The sequence below is a fragment of the Rhea pennata genome, chromosome 3 (genome assembly GCF_028389875.1).
Source record: "Rhea pennata isolate bPtePen1 chromosome 3, bPtePen1.pri, whole genome shotgun sequence".
NCBI lineage: Eukaryota > Metazoa > Chordata > Aves > Rheiformes > Rheidae > Rhea > Rhea pennata.
In genome coordinates, this window is record NC_084665.1 from 109,226,997 (window position 1) to 109,237,979 (window position 10,983).

Here is a 10,983-nt window from a genome sequence, read left to right on the forward strand (position 1 = left end):
TTTTTCTTTTTCTAATTTTCTCTCATTCTTTGCCTCTCTCTCCCTTTTCTCTTCCTTCTTTTTTCCTTCTTTCTTATCTGCCCTCCTTTTCTTCTCCTCCTTTTTCCCCTGCCTTCTTTTTTCCTCTCCATGTTCTTGCCTCTCCTGATTCGTTCCCCTCCTTCTACTTTCACTTCCCCCCTTTTCCCTTACTTCTTTCTTATCCTCCTTGCTTTTGCAAGAAGTTTTTTCAGGGTTTTCCCCCTTTTCCTTCCTCCTACTCATTCTCCCTTCTCCCTCCTTGTTCCTTTCTCCCCCTTTTCCCCTTTTCATTTTCTTTTTCCTTCTATTGCCTTTTTCCTTTTCTTTTCTGCCTCCCTTTTACCTTTCTTTACCTTTCTTTTCTCTATTTTCACTCAGTTCCCTCTCTTTTTCTCTCCCTTATTCCTTGGCTTCCTTTCCATCTCCTCATGTTTCCCTTTCCTTCCTCCTTGCCTTTAGTTTCTCTCCGTTTCGTCTTCCTTTCTCCATTTCCCTTTTCATTTTCTCCTTGCATTTTTACTCTCCTGCTTTACCTTCCTTTTTCCCTTCTCTGCTCGGCCTTTCCTTCTTTGGCACTTCCCTCTTGGGCCCTTCTTTGCCCCTTCCCTATTTCTCCCTTCCCTCTTTTTCCCTCCTTTCTTTTCCTTTTTCTTCCTTTTCCTTTTCTTCTCTCCTTCCTTCCTTTTTCTTCCTTTTTACTCTGGTTCCTTCTTTCTTCTGTTTTCTTTCCTGGTTTCCTTCCGTGGTTTTCCTTTTTCCTTGCTTTCCCTCTATTCTTTCCCTTCTCATCTTCCTCCTTCCTTTCCTCCTTTCTCTCCTTCTTCCCCTGCCCTTGTTTTCTCTTTCCTTCACTTGCTTTCCTCATTGCTCTTTCCTCCTTTCTTTGGGCGGGCTGGCGGGCTCCTTCCTTTCTTACCTTCCTTCTGTCTGTCCTTGTTTGACTTTCTGTTTCTCTATGCCCTGGCCTTGCTTTTTCTTGCCTTGCTTCCCTCTTACTTTCCTTCTGTACTTCCCCTTTCTTTCCTTTATTCCTCCCTTCTTTTTACTTTTCCCCTGCCTTGCTCCTTACATTATTTCTTGCCTTGCTTTTTCTTCGTTCCTGGGGAGTTTCTTTTTCTCTCTTGCTTCATCTCCTTTCCCTCTTCCTGCTTTCCTCATTTCTTCTTTCCTAGTTTTAGCTTGGCTTGCTGCCTCCCTTCCTTCCTTCCCATTCTTATTTCCTTAGGGGATTTCATTTGTTTTCCTCTGTTTCTTCCACTGGCTCTCTTTCTCCCATTTCTCCTTCTCTCTCTTTTCTTTTTCTTTCTCCTTTTTCTCCCTTTTTCTTTCCTTCTTCCCTGTTCTCTTTGCTCTTTTCTTCCCTCTTTGCCCTTTTTTCTTTGCTCCCTTTATTCCCCTTCTCCCCTTTCTCGCTCTCGTTTCTTTCCTTTTTAGTCTCCTTTTTCCCTTCCTTGTTCTTTCCCCTCCCAGGTTTACCCTCCTACCTTTATCCTCTTCTTGCCTTTGCCTCCCCTTGCTTTTGCCCCTCCCTTTTGCCCCCCCTGGCTTTTCCCCTTCTTGTGCTTTCATTACTTTCCCTTTTCCCTTTCATTTCCTCTTTTTTTCCTTTGGTTTCCTTTTCTTCTCTTTCCCTTTTCCTTCCTTTGTCTTGGCTTTCTTTTTCCTTTGATTCTCTCTCTTTCATTTGAGTCTTCTTTGCTCTTTTCCTCTGGTGTTCTCTTTCTTTGCTTTTTACTTTTCCTATAGGCTTTTAGCTTTCCTTTCTTCCTTTCTTTCTCTCCCTTCTTCTACTTCCCTTCTTTCATTTTACCCTTTCCTTTCTTCTTTCTTTCCATCTCTGTTTTATTCTTTTCTCTTATTTTTCTTTCAGTTTTTTTCTCCTTTCATTATTTTCTTTTCCTCCCCTAGTTTCTTCATTCCTTTTTTTCTTGTCCATTTTCCTTTCCTTTATTTTCTTTAGTTCTCTTCCTTTTTTCCTTCTCCCTTACTCTTCTTTCCTTACTTTTCTTCACCGTTTTTTTTTCCTCCCTGTTTCCTTCCTCTTTTACATTTCCCATTTTTCCTTTAGTCTTCCCTTTTTCCGCTCTCTTCCTTTTTCACTCGCCTTCTTTCTTCTGTTTTCTTTCCTGGTTTCCTTCCGTGGTTTTCCTTTTTCCTTGCTTTCCCTCTATTCTTTCCCTTCTCATCTTCCTCCTTCCTTTCCTCCTTTCTCTCCTTCTTCCCCTGCCCTTGTTTTCTCTTTCCTTCGCTTGCTTTCCTCGTTGCTCTTTCCTCCTTTGGGCAGGGTGGCGGGCTCCTTCCTTTCTTACCTTCCTTCCATCTGTCCTTGTTTGACTTTCTGTTTCTCTATGCCCTGGCCTTGCTTTTTCTTGCCTTGCTTTTTCTTGCCTTTTGTTCTTTCTCTCTTCCAACTTTTCCTGCTCCAGTCTTCCCTTTTTTATTTGCTTTCCCCTTTCTTCTTTCCTTTCTACTTTCCTCTTACTTTCCTTCTGTACTTCCCCTTTCTTTCCTTTATTCTTCCCTTCTTTTTACTTTTCCCCTGCCTTGCTCCTTACATTATTTCTTGCCTTGCTTTTTTTCGTTCCTGGGGGTTTCTTTTTCTCTCTTGCTTCATCTCCTTTCCCTCTTCCTGCTCTCCTCATTTCTTCTTTCCTAGTTTTAGCTTGGCTTGCTCCTAGTTTCTTCCCCTCCTAGTTTTTTCTCTCTCATTTTTGGTCCTTCTCCTTTCTCGCCTGCCTCCTTCTTTCCTCCCCTTGTTATTTGTGCTCCTTTTTCTTTCTCCTCCTTATTCTTTCTCATCCTTGCTCTTTCCCTTCCCTCTTTTTTACCTTCCTTTTTTCACATCCTTCTTTTCCCTTCCTTCTTCTTTCCCCTTGTTAATTGTCCTCCTGGTCATTTGCCCTTTAGTGCTCTCTCTCCCTTGCTTTTGCTCTCCCTTGATTTTGTCCTCCCTTGTTCTTTCCCCTCTAGCTTTTGCAGCTCCTACTTTTTGACCCTCCTTGAGTCTCCTCTCCTTCTTTTGCCCCTCTTTTCTTCTCCTTCCTTCTTATTTGCCCTCCTTATTTACCCTCTATTTTCCCTTCCTTTTTTCCCCCTTCTTTCTTACCTGCCCTTTTTTCTCCTCCTTTTTCCCCTGCCTTCTTTTTACCTCTCCTTGGTCTCACCTCTCCTGATTCTATCCCCTCCTTCTTCTTTCACTTCCTTCCTTTCCCCCCCTTCTTCCTTTCCTTCTTTCTTATCCTCCTTGCTTTGGCACCTTTTATCAGGGTTTTCCCCTTTTGTTCCTCCTCCTCATTCTCCCTTTTTTTTTTTCCTTCTGTTGCCCTTTTCCTTTTCTTTTCTTCCTCCCTTTTACCTTTCTTAGCTCTCTTTTCTCTCTTTTCACTCAGTTCCCTCTCCTTTTCTCTCCCTTATTCCTTGGCTTGCTCTCCTTTATTCTCCTTATTTTGCCCTTTCCTTTCTCCTTGCCTTTAGTTTCTCTCCATTTCGTCTTCCTTTCTCCATTTCCCTTTTCATTTTCTCCTTGCATTTTTACTCTCCTGCTTTACCTTCCTTTTTCCCTTCTCTGCTCGGCCCTTCCTTCTTTGGCACTTCCCTCTTGGGCCCTTCTTTGGCCCTTCCCTATTTCTCCCTTCCCTCTTTTTCCCTCCTTTCTTTTGATTTTTCTTCCTTTTCCTTTCCTTCTCTCCTGCCTTGCTTTTTCTTCCTTTTTCCTCTAGTTCATTTTCCCTGATTTCTTTCCCTGGGTTTTCTTTCCATTTCCTTGCTATCCTTCATGTTCTCTTCCTTGCTTTTGAATTTTTCCTTTCTGTTATTCTTCCCTTGCTTTTTGCCTTGGTCTTTCTTGCCTTTGTGTCTTCCTTCTTCTTTCTCTTTCCCTCTTTCATTTCCTTCCATGTCCACAATGACCTCACTGGGCTCTGATGGCTTCTCACCCAGGCTTGGCATGCAATAGGAATGCTGGTGACTGCTCAGATGGTTCTCGCAGCCCCGAAGCAGCATGAGGGAATGGCAGCAAGTTCCAGGGGAATGATGGAGGAGCCCTGGGCAGCAGGACAGCAGCTCTGCAGGGAGCGCCTGGAGGACGTCAGGGGTGGAGCGCCCTCTAATAATTGTGTGGGCACGATGGCAGGCTGCTCTCCCAGTGCCTCCCTCGCCAAGTTCACCTGTTGCTGCACAGCAGCAACACTGTCCACGCTCCTGCTCCGTTTCTGGTGCCTTCTGCTGCCCTCTGAGGGGTTCTCAAAGGACAGGGCTGGTTCTGAGCTGCTCCTGTGCATTACGCTGATGTCACTTTTCAAATGAGGCACCGGAGGGGCAGAGACACATGTTGCATACGTCCTGCTCCTGCTGGGGCTTCTCCCACTGGGCTGATGCATCTCACAGGTTGGAGAATCGCATCTAGCTTCAGGCCCTGCCTTGTCTTGGGCAGAAGCATCCTCCTGAGCAGGAGCAGCCCCTACATGTCCTGTGGGCACAAAGAGCCTGGTAGTGAGTTTGTACTGGCCCTCTGAAGGGAAAAGAGGACTTTGGCCGTGGCACCATGCAGCCTGGGCAGATGGCAAGCTGCAGCCTTAGCACCCGTGGATGTGAGGGGCAGCTCAGGAGACACAATTAGCCCCAGGGGCAATATCCTGCACCAGGGAGAGCACACTTCAAGCCCATAGTGAGCAATGCTGTGCAGAGCACAGCTCTACAAACATTTAACAACCGGGGTACCGCTTGTAGTGGGAGGAAGGTCACTGGGAATTTCTGGGAAGTGTTGCAGGGGGCAGGCACTGCCAGAAGGTATTGAACCCTCTGCACCTCTCTGCATTGCCACAGGCATCTTCCCACAGCCAGCTCAAGGACTGGAGCCAGCAGCTCTGGGCAGTGCCAATCCTCAGTGCAGCCTCCTACCTGCGGAGCTGCCGGTGTGCTCGGGGCAGTCTTCAGCAGAGGGGCTGCCAGGCAAGGCCAAGTCCTCCCCAAATATTGCTGTGCAGTTGTCAATAAGAAACTCCACCAGCGCCTTCACCTGCACACAGAAAACCATGGATGTCAGCGCAAGGGGCTGAAGATGCACTCAACAGTCTTTGCTGCTCCTGACTGCCATTTCTCTACTGAAAGCTGTAGCTCTGTGACTGCAGCTCCAGGAAGAGATCTGCCTGTCACATTGCAGAAAGCCCAGCTGAGGGGCAGCCCCCACGCTCCCAGGTGCTGCTGCTGCCTTTAGCTGTGGGATCTGTGCGGGTGGCTCAGCTGTGCCCCAATGGGGGAGCCAGCTGCTGAGTTCAACGTACCTTGCCATTCCTCTCCATTTGGACTTGCAGTGGCAGCGTGCTATCTGTGCCTGGGCTCAGCACGTTGGGCCCTATGCAGATGGCAAGGTTGCTGGAGTCCATCCTGCTGGTCTCTGCATTCTGGCTTATGTGGTGGAGCACAGCAAGCAAGGGCTTGAGCAATAGGACATTTGGCCGTGGCAGTTGGTCAGCCACCCTAAGAGAACACAAACACAACGTGTCATGACTTGAGGGGGCAGTGGCCGCTGTTCCGTGCTGTGAGCAAGTCTCAAGTAAAATCCCACAAACGGTGCATTCTCCAGAGAGAGCAAGGCCTGTGCTAGCTTTTGCTGCTTTACACAAGTCCTACCATGAACCCCTCCTCCACGGCAGCTGAAAGGTTTCTCCATGAGACTCCCCATTTCCAGAGAAGGCCCTGGCCTCTCCCACACCCTCCAGAATGCTGTGACTGGCTACAACACTCACTCTTTCAATTCTTCAATCTTTTCTTCCCTGCTTGGCTTTTCAAGAGCCAGCATCCACTTCTCGAACAGGGCTGCCGACAGGAGTTGGGAAGGGATATTGCGCAGGAAGTCCTGCAAGGCCAAGATATGGAGATGAGGCTTTGGACACCACCCCGGAGCCCACACGGAGCACCCCCAGCATTTGGGTGCCCAAGCAGGCAGCTTGCTTTGAGCTACCTGCCCTCAAAGGTACTCATGGCCTCTGACAGAGCAGTGGGCTGCCCAGGTCCCTGCCCTGCTTGGATGCACTTAGTATGAGTGCAATAACAGGCCCTCATGCCTATCAGCCTTGAGTCCACCCAGAAATCTCCAGGCACTCGAGGGGACCCCTGCAGGTTCGCAATGTGCTCTCAAGCTGCAAGGCAGAAGCATTCACCTTCAAGATGACAGCCAAGAGGTGCACAGGTTTGCTGTCCAAGTCAATGGTGCCCCCTTTGTCGAGGGCCTCCTTCAGTTCCCTGCGCGCTTTCTCACTGGCAGCCTTGCGGAATATCCCCTCAGTGGCAGGCCCTTCCCTGTACAATATGGCCAGGAGATCCTGCAGGAAAAAGCAGACAGCGGTGGCAGAAGAGTTCCTTGGGTGGAGGAACTCTTGCCCCTTGCCCTAAGGGGAGCATTTCCTGGGAGGCAGAAGCAAGTTTTTGCCTGGGAGGCGCACTCTGCTCTGCCTGGGTTTGCAGCTGGTTCTCACTGCCAGGAGGTTACACTGGCGGTAACCTGGCCAAGTAACCCCAAGCCACCCTCCTAAGCACCTTTCTCCGGGAAATCCAGAAATCCCTGGCTGCTTATGCTGCTGAGAGCTTCCTTTCAAAGACTTCTGCAAGGCCGCCAGCATACCCTCGAGGGAGCAGATCTGCTTCTCCTCTTCCTGCTCCGCAGTTCTCTCCACTCCAAAGCTACTTCCCATGGCAGCTCTGCAGGCTGCACAAACCCACACGCTTGACCCCTTTGACTTGCGTGGTGGGACCTGACCCTCAGGCCTTGTCGGTGAGAAGTGAGCAGAGAGGGCAAACCCCCAAATCCCTTGTCTCCACAGAGCCACAGCCACAGAGCAACAGTGGTGATGTTGCCTCGTGCAACAAGCCTGTTGCCGTGCAACAGGCTAACTGCACGGCCAGGCTGGCTTACCTGGACCGGCTGGGGCAGGGTCTCCTCTTCCCCACAAAGACTGCCCAGAGGCTGCCCAAACAGGGGGCTCTTGAGGCCAGAGTCTGGTTGCTCTGCACAGGCCCCACTGGCCGAGGCTCGCCTCCGAGCGAACGGCCACGGGATCAGCCTCTTCCTTTTCTTAGTCCCATCTGCTGCAAGCGAGAGGAAAGCAAAGGTCAGGTGAAAAAAGCCAGCGGAGACGAGTCTGTGTGCAGTGCTGCGCGATGCCGAACGCAGAGCAGAGCTGTGTGTCGAAACAGCGACTCTGACTGTGTGGGGCAAACTGGGAGACAGCTAAGGCTTTCCTGAGGGAAGAACCACCTCAGCTGTCCAAGTGTGACCATCCCTCTGAGCTGTGATGGTTTTTTCACCTCCTGGTGACTGCTTCCTCTCAGAAAGTGGGAGCGCACAGGGCACAGAAATAGCCGCAGGGTTTTCAGCACGTGCAGAGGCTTTGGCAGGGCAGAGGTCTCTGGGACCACCATACGTCACTGGGGCAGCTTGCAGTGCCAGTAATTTGGGCTGTGCAGTCTGAGCGTGCCCCCGTCCAAGGTCTGCCAGGAGGGGCAGCAGGGGCTCCTGCTTTTGAGCCGCTATGGGAGAGCGCTGTGTGAGAAGGCAGCTCCTCAGGTGTTCTTTCCAACTCACCAGGAGAGTGGCAAAGTCCCTCCTCAGGAGCCGATGGGGCCAAGACTGGGCATTGCTCGGTGGCCGCCTGCAAGGAACGGGTCCAGGTTACAGAGCCGGGAATGGCTGCGGGAACGGCGCTGCCTCGCTGCCCGTCGCGGTGCTGGTGGCAAAGGCTGCTGCTGCAGCCGACCGCCCTGACGTGGCCCCGCAGGCCACAGCCCCCGGGCAGTTTTGGGGGGCGGGTGGATGCCGAGGAGGTGCAGCCCTCCTGCGCTGCCCCCGGCAACGGGCGGCTCCTCCCAGACCACCCCATGAGGCAGCAGCTGGGTCTCGAGGGCTTTGGCCCCTGCCACCTTCCTCCCAAACTCGGACACCTCCCGCCAGCACCCAGCCAGGGCCGGGGCAGAGCGAGCCCCTGCTCACCTCCGCCGAAATCAGCACCTCGATGGTCCGGGCGCTCAGCAACGCCGACTAGGCGAGAGAGCAGAGAGACAGCGTGAGCAGCTCGTCACGGGGGCTGCTGCCGAAGCCCCGTGGCGCGCTGGGCGGAGCGGAAACCCAGGGACACTTACGGGGCAGTAGAAGCCAACGACCTTCACCAGGAACCGCAGGGAGGCCAGGCGGGTGACGCGGGTCTCCTGGGCTCCTCCGCTTCGCCTGGGCGCAGGGCAGGCGCAAGGGCAGAGCTGGGTCACAGCCGGCCCTCCCTGCTCGCGGCCCTCGCGCCAGCCCCGCGCCTCCGCGCCGCCCCGCGCAGCAGAGCTTCCCGCAGCGCTGGTGCCAGCACCGCCCCGCACCGCCCCGGCTGCTGCCCCCGCGCCCCCTCCGCGTGGGGACGGGCGGCGGCAGCTCTGCCCGGAGCTGCCCTGCGCCGGGGGCCCCTTTCCCCACCGCCACGGCTGTGCTGCGGGGGGCAGCTCCCCCGGCAGCTCCCCACCGCCTGCAGCCTGGACACCCGCCGCCGGCAGGCTGCAGCGCCCGGCAGGGCTCACCCGAGCACGGCACTGACCCACAGCTCCTTCACCTCCCGCGACCTGCAGCGAGAAGGAGAAGCCGCCTCAGAGCCCGCCGCGGCCCCTCCCGCTCTGCGGAGGCCCAGCCCCGGGCACGGCTCGCCCGCGTGGCCCCGCTCCGCGCCGCCAGCACCAGAGCCCCTGCTCGGAGCGCCCAGCTCGGTGTCGCGGGCTGAGCGGAGCCGCCGGGACGTGCCGGGGGCCGGGCCTCGTGCGCTCCCGGAGCTGCCGCCGGGGCCTCCGCAACCCGAGCGGGGCCTCTGCTTGCTCTGCCCACGCCTGCGCGGAGCCCCAGCAGCCCGGGGAGGCCCGACGGCCAGCACGGCGCCCTGCACCCCCAAACGGCCCCGGGCGCGTCCCCACGCTCACCGGAAAGTGACCACGCAGACGTCTCCGGGCCACACGAGGACGAGGCTGTTGGCACATTTCAGGCCAAAAACCTCCTCGTCTTCCCGCCCGCACGCCGCCTCGTCCTCCACACACAGCACCCAGAGCTCGCTGAGGGGCACCCGGTGCTTCAGGAGGAAGGTGGAGCCCCACCTGCCGGGAGGAAGAGCGGAGAGAGCCTTGGTGGCCGTGTCCCGGGGCAGCCCCAGCAGCCCCGCAGCACAGAGCCGTCTCCGAGGGGCAGCGCCGTGGGGCAGCCGCCCCGAGCCCCGGCGGGAGGAAGGAGCCCCAGGCCCCGCACACCCAGAGGCACTTCCAAAACGCCACTGCTTCATCAGGGGCTGCGGGCCAGGGCAGCAGGAGCAGGAGCCTGCCCCTTTCCTCCTACAGCTCCCCAGACTAGCGGGAGAGGGTGTCCCTGCCCGTGCAGCAGGGACGGCCGTGCCGGGACTGCGGGTCATTTGGAGCACAAGTCCTCCCCGAGCCAGCCGGAGTCCTCTGGGGAGGAGCGGTGCCCTGGGGCTGGTGGCAGAGGCGGTGCTGGGGGAAGGACGGCTCTGGTTGCTGATCCCACCTGAAGCTGGCGACGGCGATGGTGTTCGGGAAGAGCAGGAGGTCCCTGTCCCTCGTCTGCTGGTGCCGCGTCACCTGCACCCGGTTGCAGAGCAGGAGCTGGGGGCTCCTGCGGGACACAAAGGCGCCGAGCGGCGCCGGGGGCCGGGAAGCTCCCCTGCCCGCGAGCCCGTGGCTGGCACCAGGAGCCACGTAGCCGGGGTCCCCGGGCCGTGGCCACGCTCCAGGAGTGGGGCCAGTAGCGCCCCGGGCGCCGCAGCAGTTGCCCATGGCGCTGCGGCCGGGCAGACGGCTGCGGTGCGGCTGGGCCCTGCGCCGAGCAGCGCCGGGCGCCAGACAGGCCTGAACAAGGCCTGAACAAGGCTGGGAACTGTGTCCCTGCTCTGGGCAGTGCCGCCGGGCTGGGAGCCTGCGTCTCCCTGCTGCCACGCGCCGGCACCGTGCCGCACTGGGGCTCGGGCGGGCGCCGGCGGCTGTGACCACCCGGCTGCCTCTGTGGCACGCTGTGATGCGCCAACCAGGCGGGGGGCAGTGCTGGGGGTGCGGGCGGGGGGCTGTGGGAACAGTGGGGCATCTGCCTGGCCGCCCGGCACCTCCCGCGCTCTGGGACTGCCACGTCTGCGGTGTGGGAGCGCAGCTGGTGGGGTTGGGGCACCGCTGCTGGCTCCTGCGATGGCCCCTTTGCTCTCCACATCTGGGCCCCACATGCCCAGTGCCGGCTCCTGCCATGGAGAGGGTCTAAGGGATGTGCTCGGAGGGGAGGGGCTGCCCTTATGCGTCCCAGTGGTGGCTGCGGGGAGGCAAATGGTGCCCGGGACAAGGGAGGAGATGGGCTTGGTGCTGGAGGAGCTCCCAGCTTCCACAGCTACCTCTGTGTTGGTGAAACCCCCCGATGCACAGGCCTCCCCGCACGGCTCCAACATCGCCCGTTGTGGCTGGCACAGGGGGACTCAAGCTTTGGTGGGGGCAAGCAGCAGACCCTGTTGTTCTAGTTAGATTCCTGGGGGCCAAACATCCAGTTTGGCAAGCCAGCACGCACGCGCACACACACGCGCGCGCACACACACACACACACACACACACACACACACACACTCTTCAGTAGCAAGCAGTTTATTAGTAGACACTTACAAACAGACCAACCCGATGGTAATCTCAAGAAGGACCACTCCAAGGCACAATCTTTTTGGGCGTCCCCGAGGAGGCAACGTGGTTCTCTGTTGTGTAGCAGTCTCCCTCCTTCGGAAAAAAGTCCGGTATTCATGATTACTCGCGGTAGGCAGGAGTCCCGGCACATGCGGCCAACAAGTGCGGGGAGTCTAGCCCAACTCTGCCCTGGTTGCATAACCGGGCTATGATACTGCGCACGCATGCAGACTTATTTCGGGGGCCACATTTGACTTTGGGGGTCGCTATTTCATTACA

General features: G+C 56.0%; 1 protein-coding gene across 1 annotated transcript; it reads right to left on the reverse strand.

The window, feature by feature from the left end:
• Positions 1 to 1,568: 1,568 nt before the first annotated feature.
• Positions 1,569 to 9,828, reverse strand: LOC134138917 (T-cell activation Rho GTPase-activating protein-like). The gene is made up of 12 exons (XM_062573108.1): positions 9,560 to 9,828; positions 8,968 to 9,138; positions 8,578 to 8,877; positions 8,158 to 8,242; positions 8,009 to 8,056; positions 7,604 to 7,670; positions 6,935 to 7,107; positions 6,183 to 6,344; positions 5,769 to 5,878; positions 5,304 to 5,499; positions 4,921 to 5,038; positions 1,569 to 4,489 (listed from the first exon to the last, which is right to left on the reverse strand). Exons 1-12 carry the CDS (start codon positions 9,826 to 9,828, stop codon positions 3,993 to 3,995), a joined length of 2,196 nt encoding a protein of 731 aa, XP_062429092.1. The 3' UTR covers positions 1,569 to 3,992.
• Between the last annotated feature and the right edge of the window lie 1,155 nt (positions 9,829 to 10,983).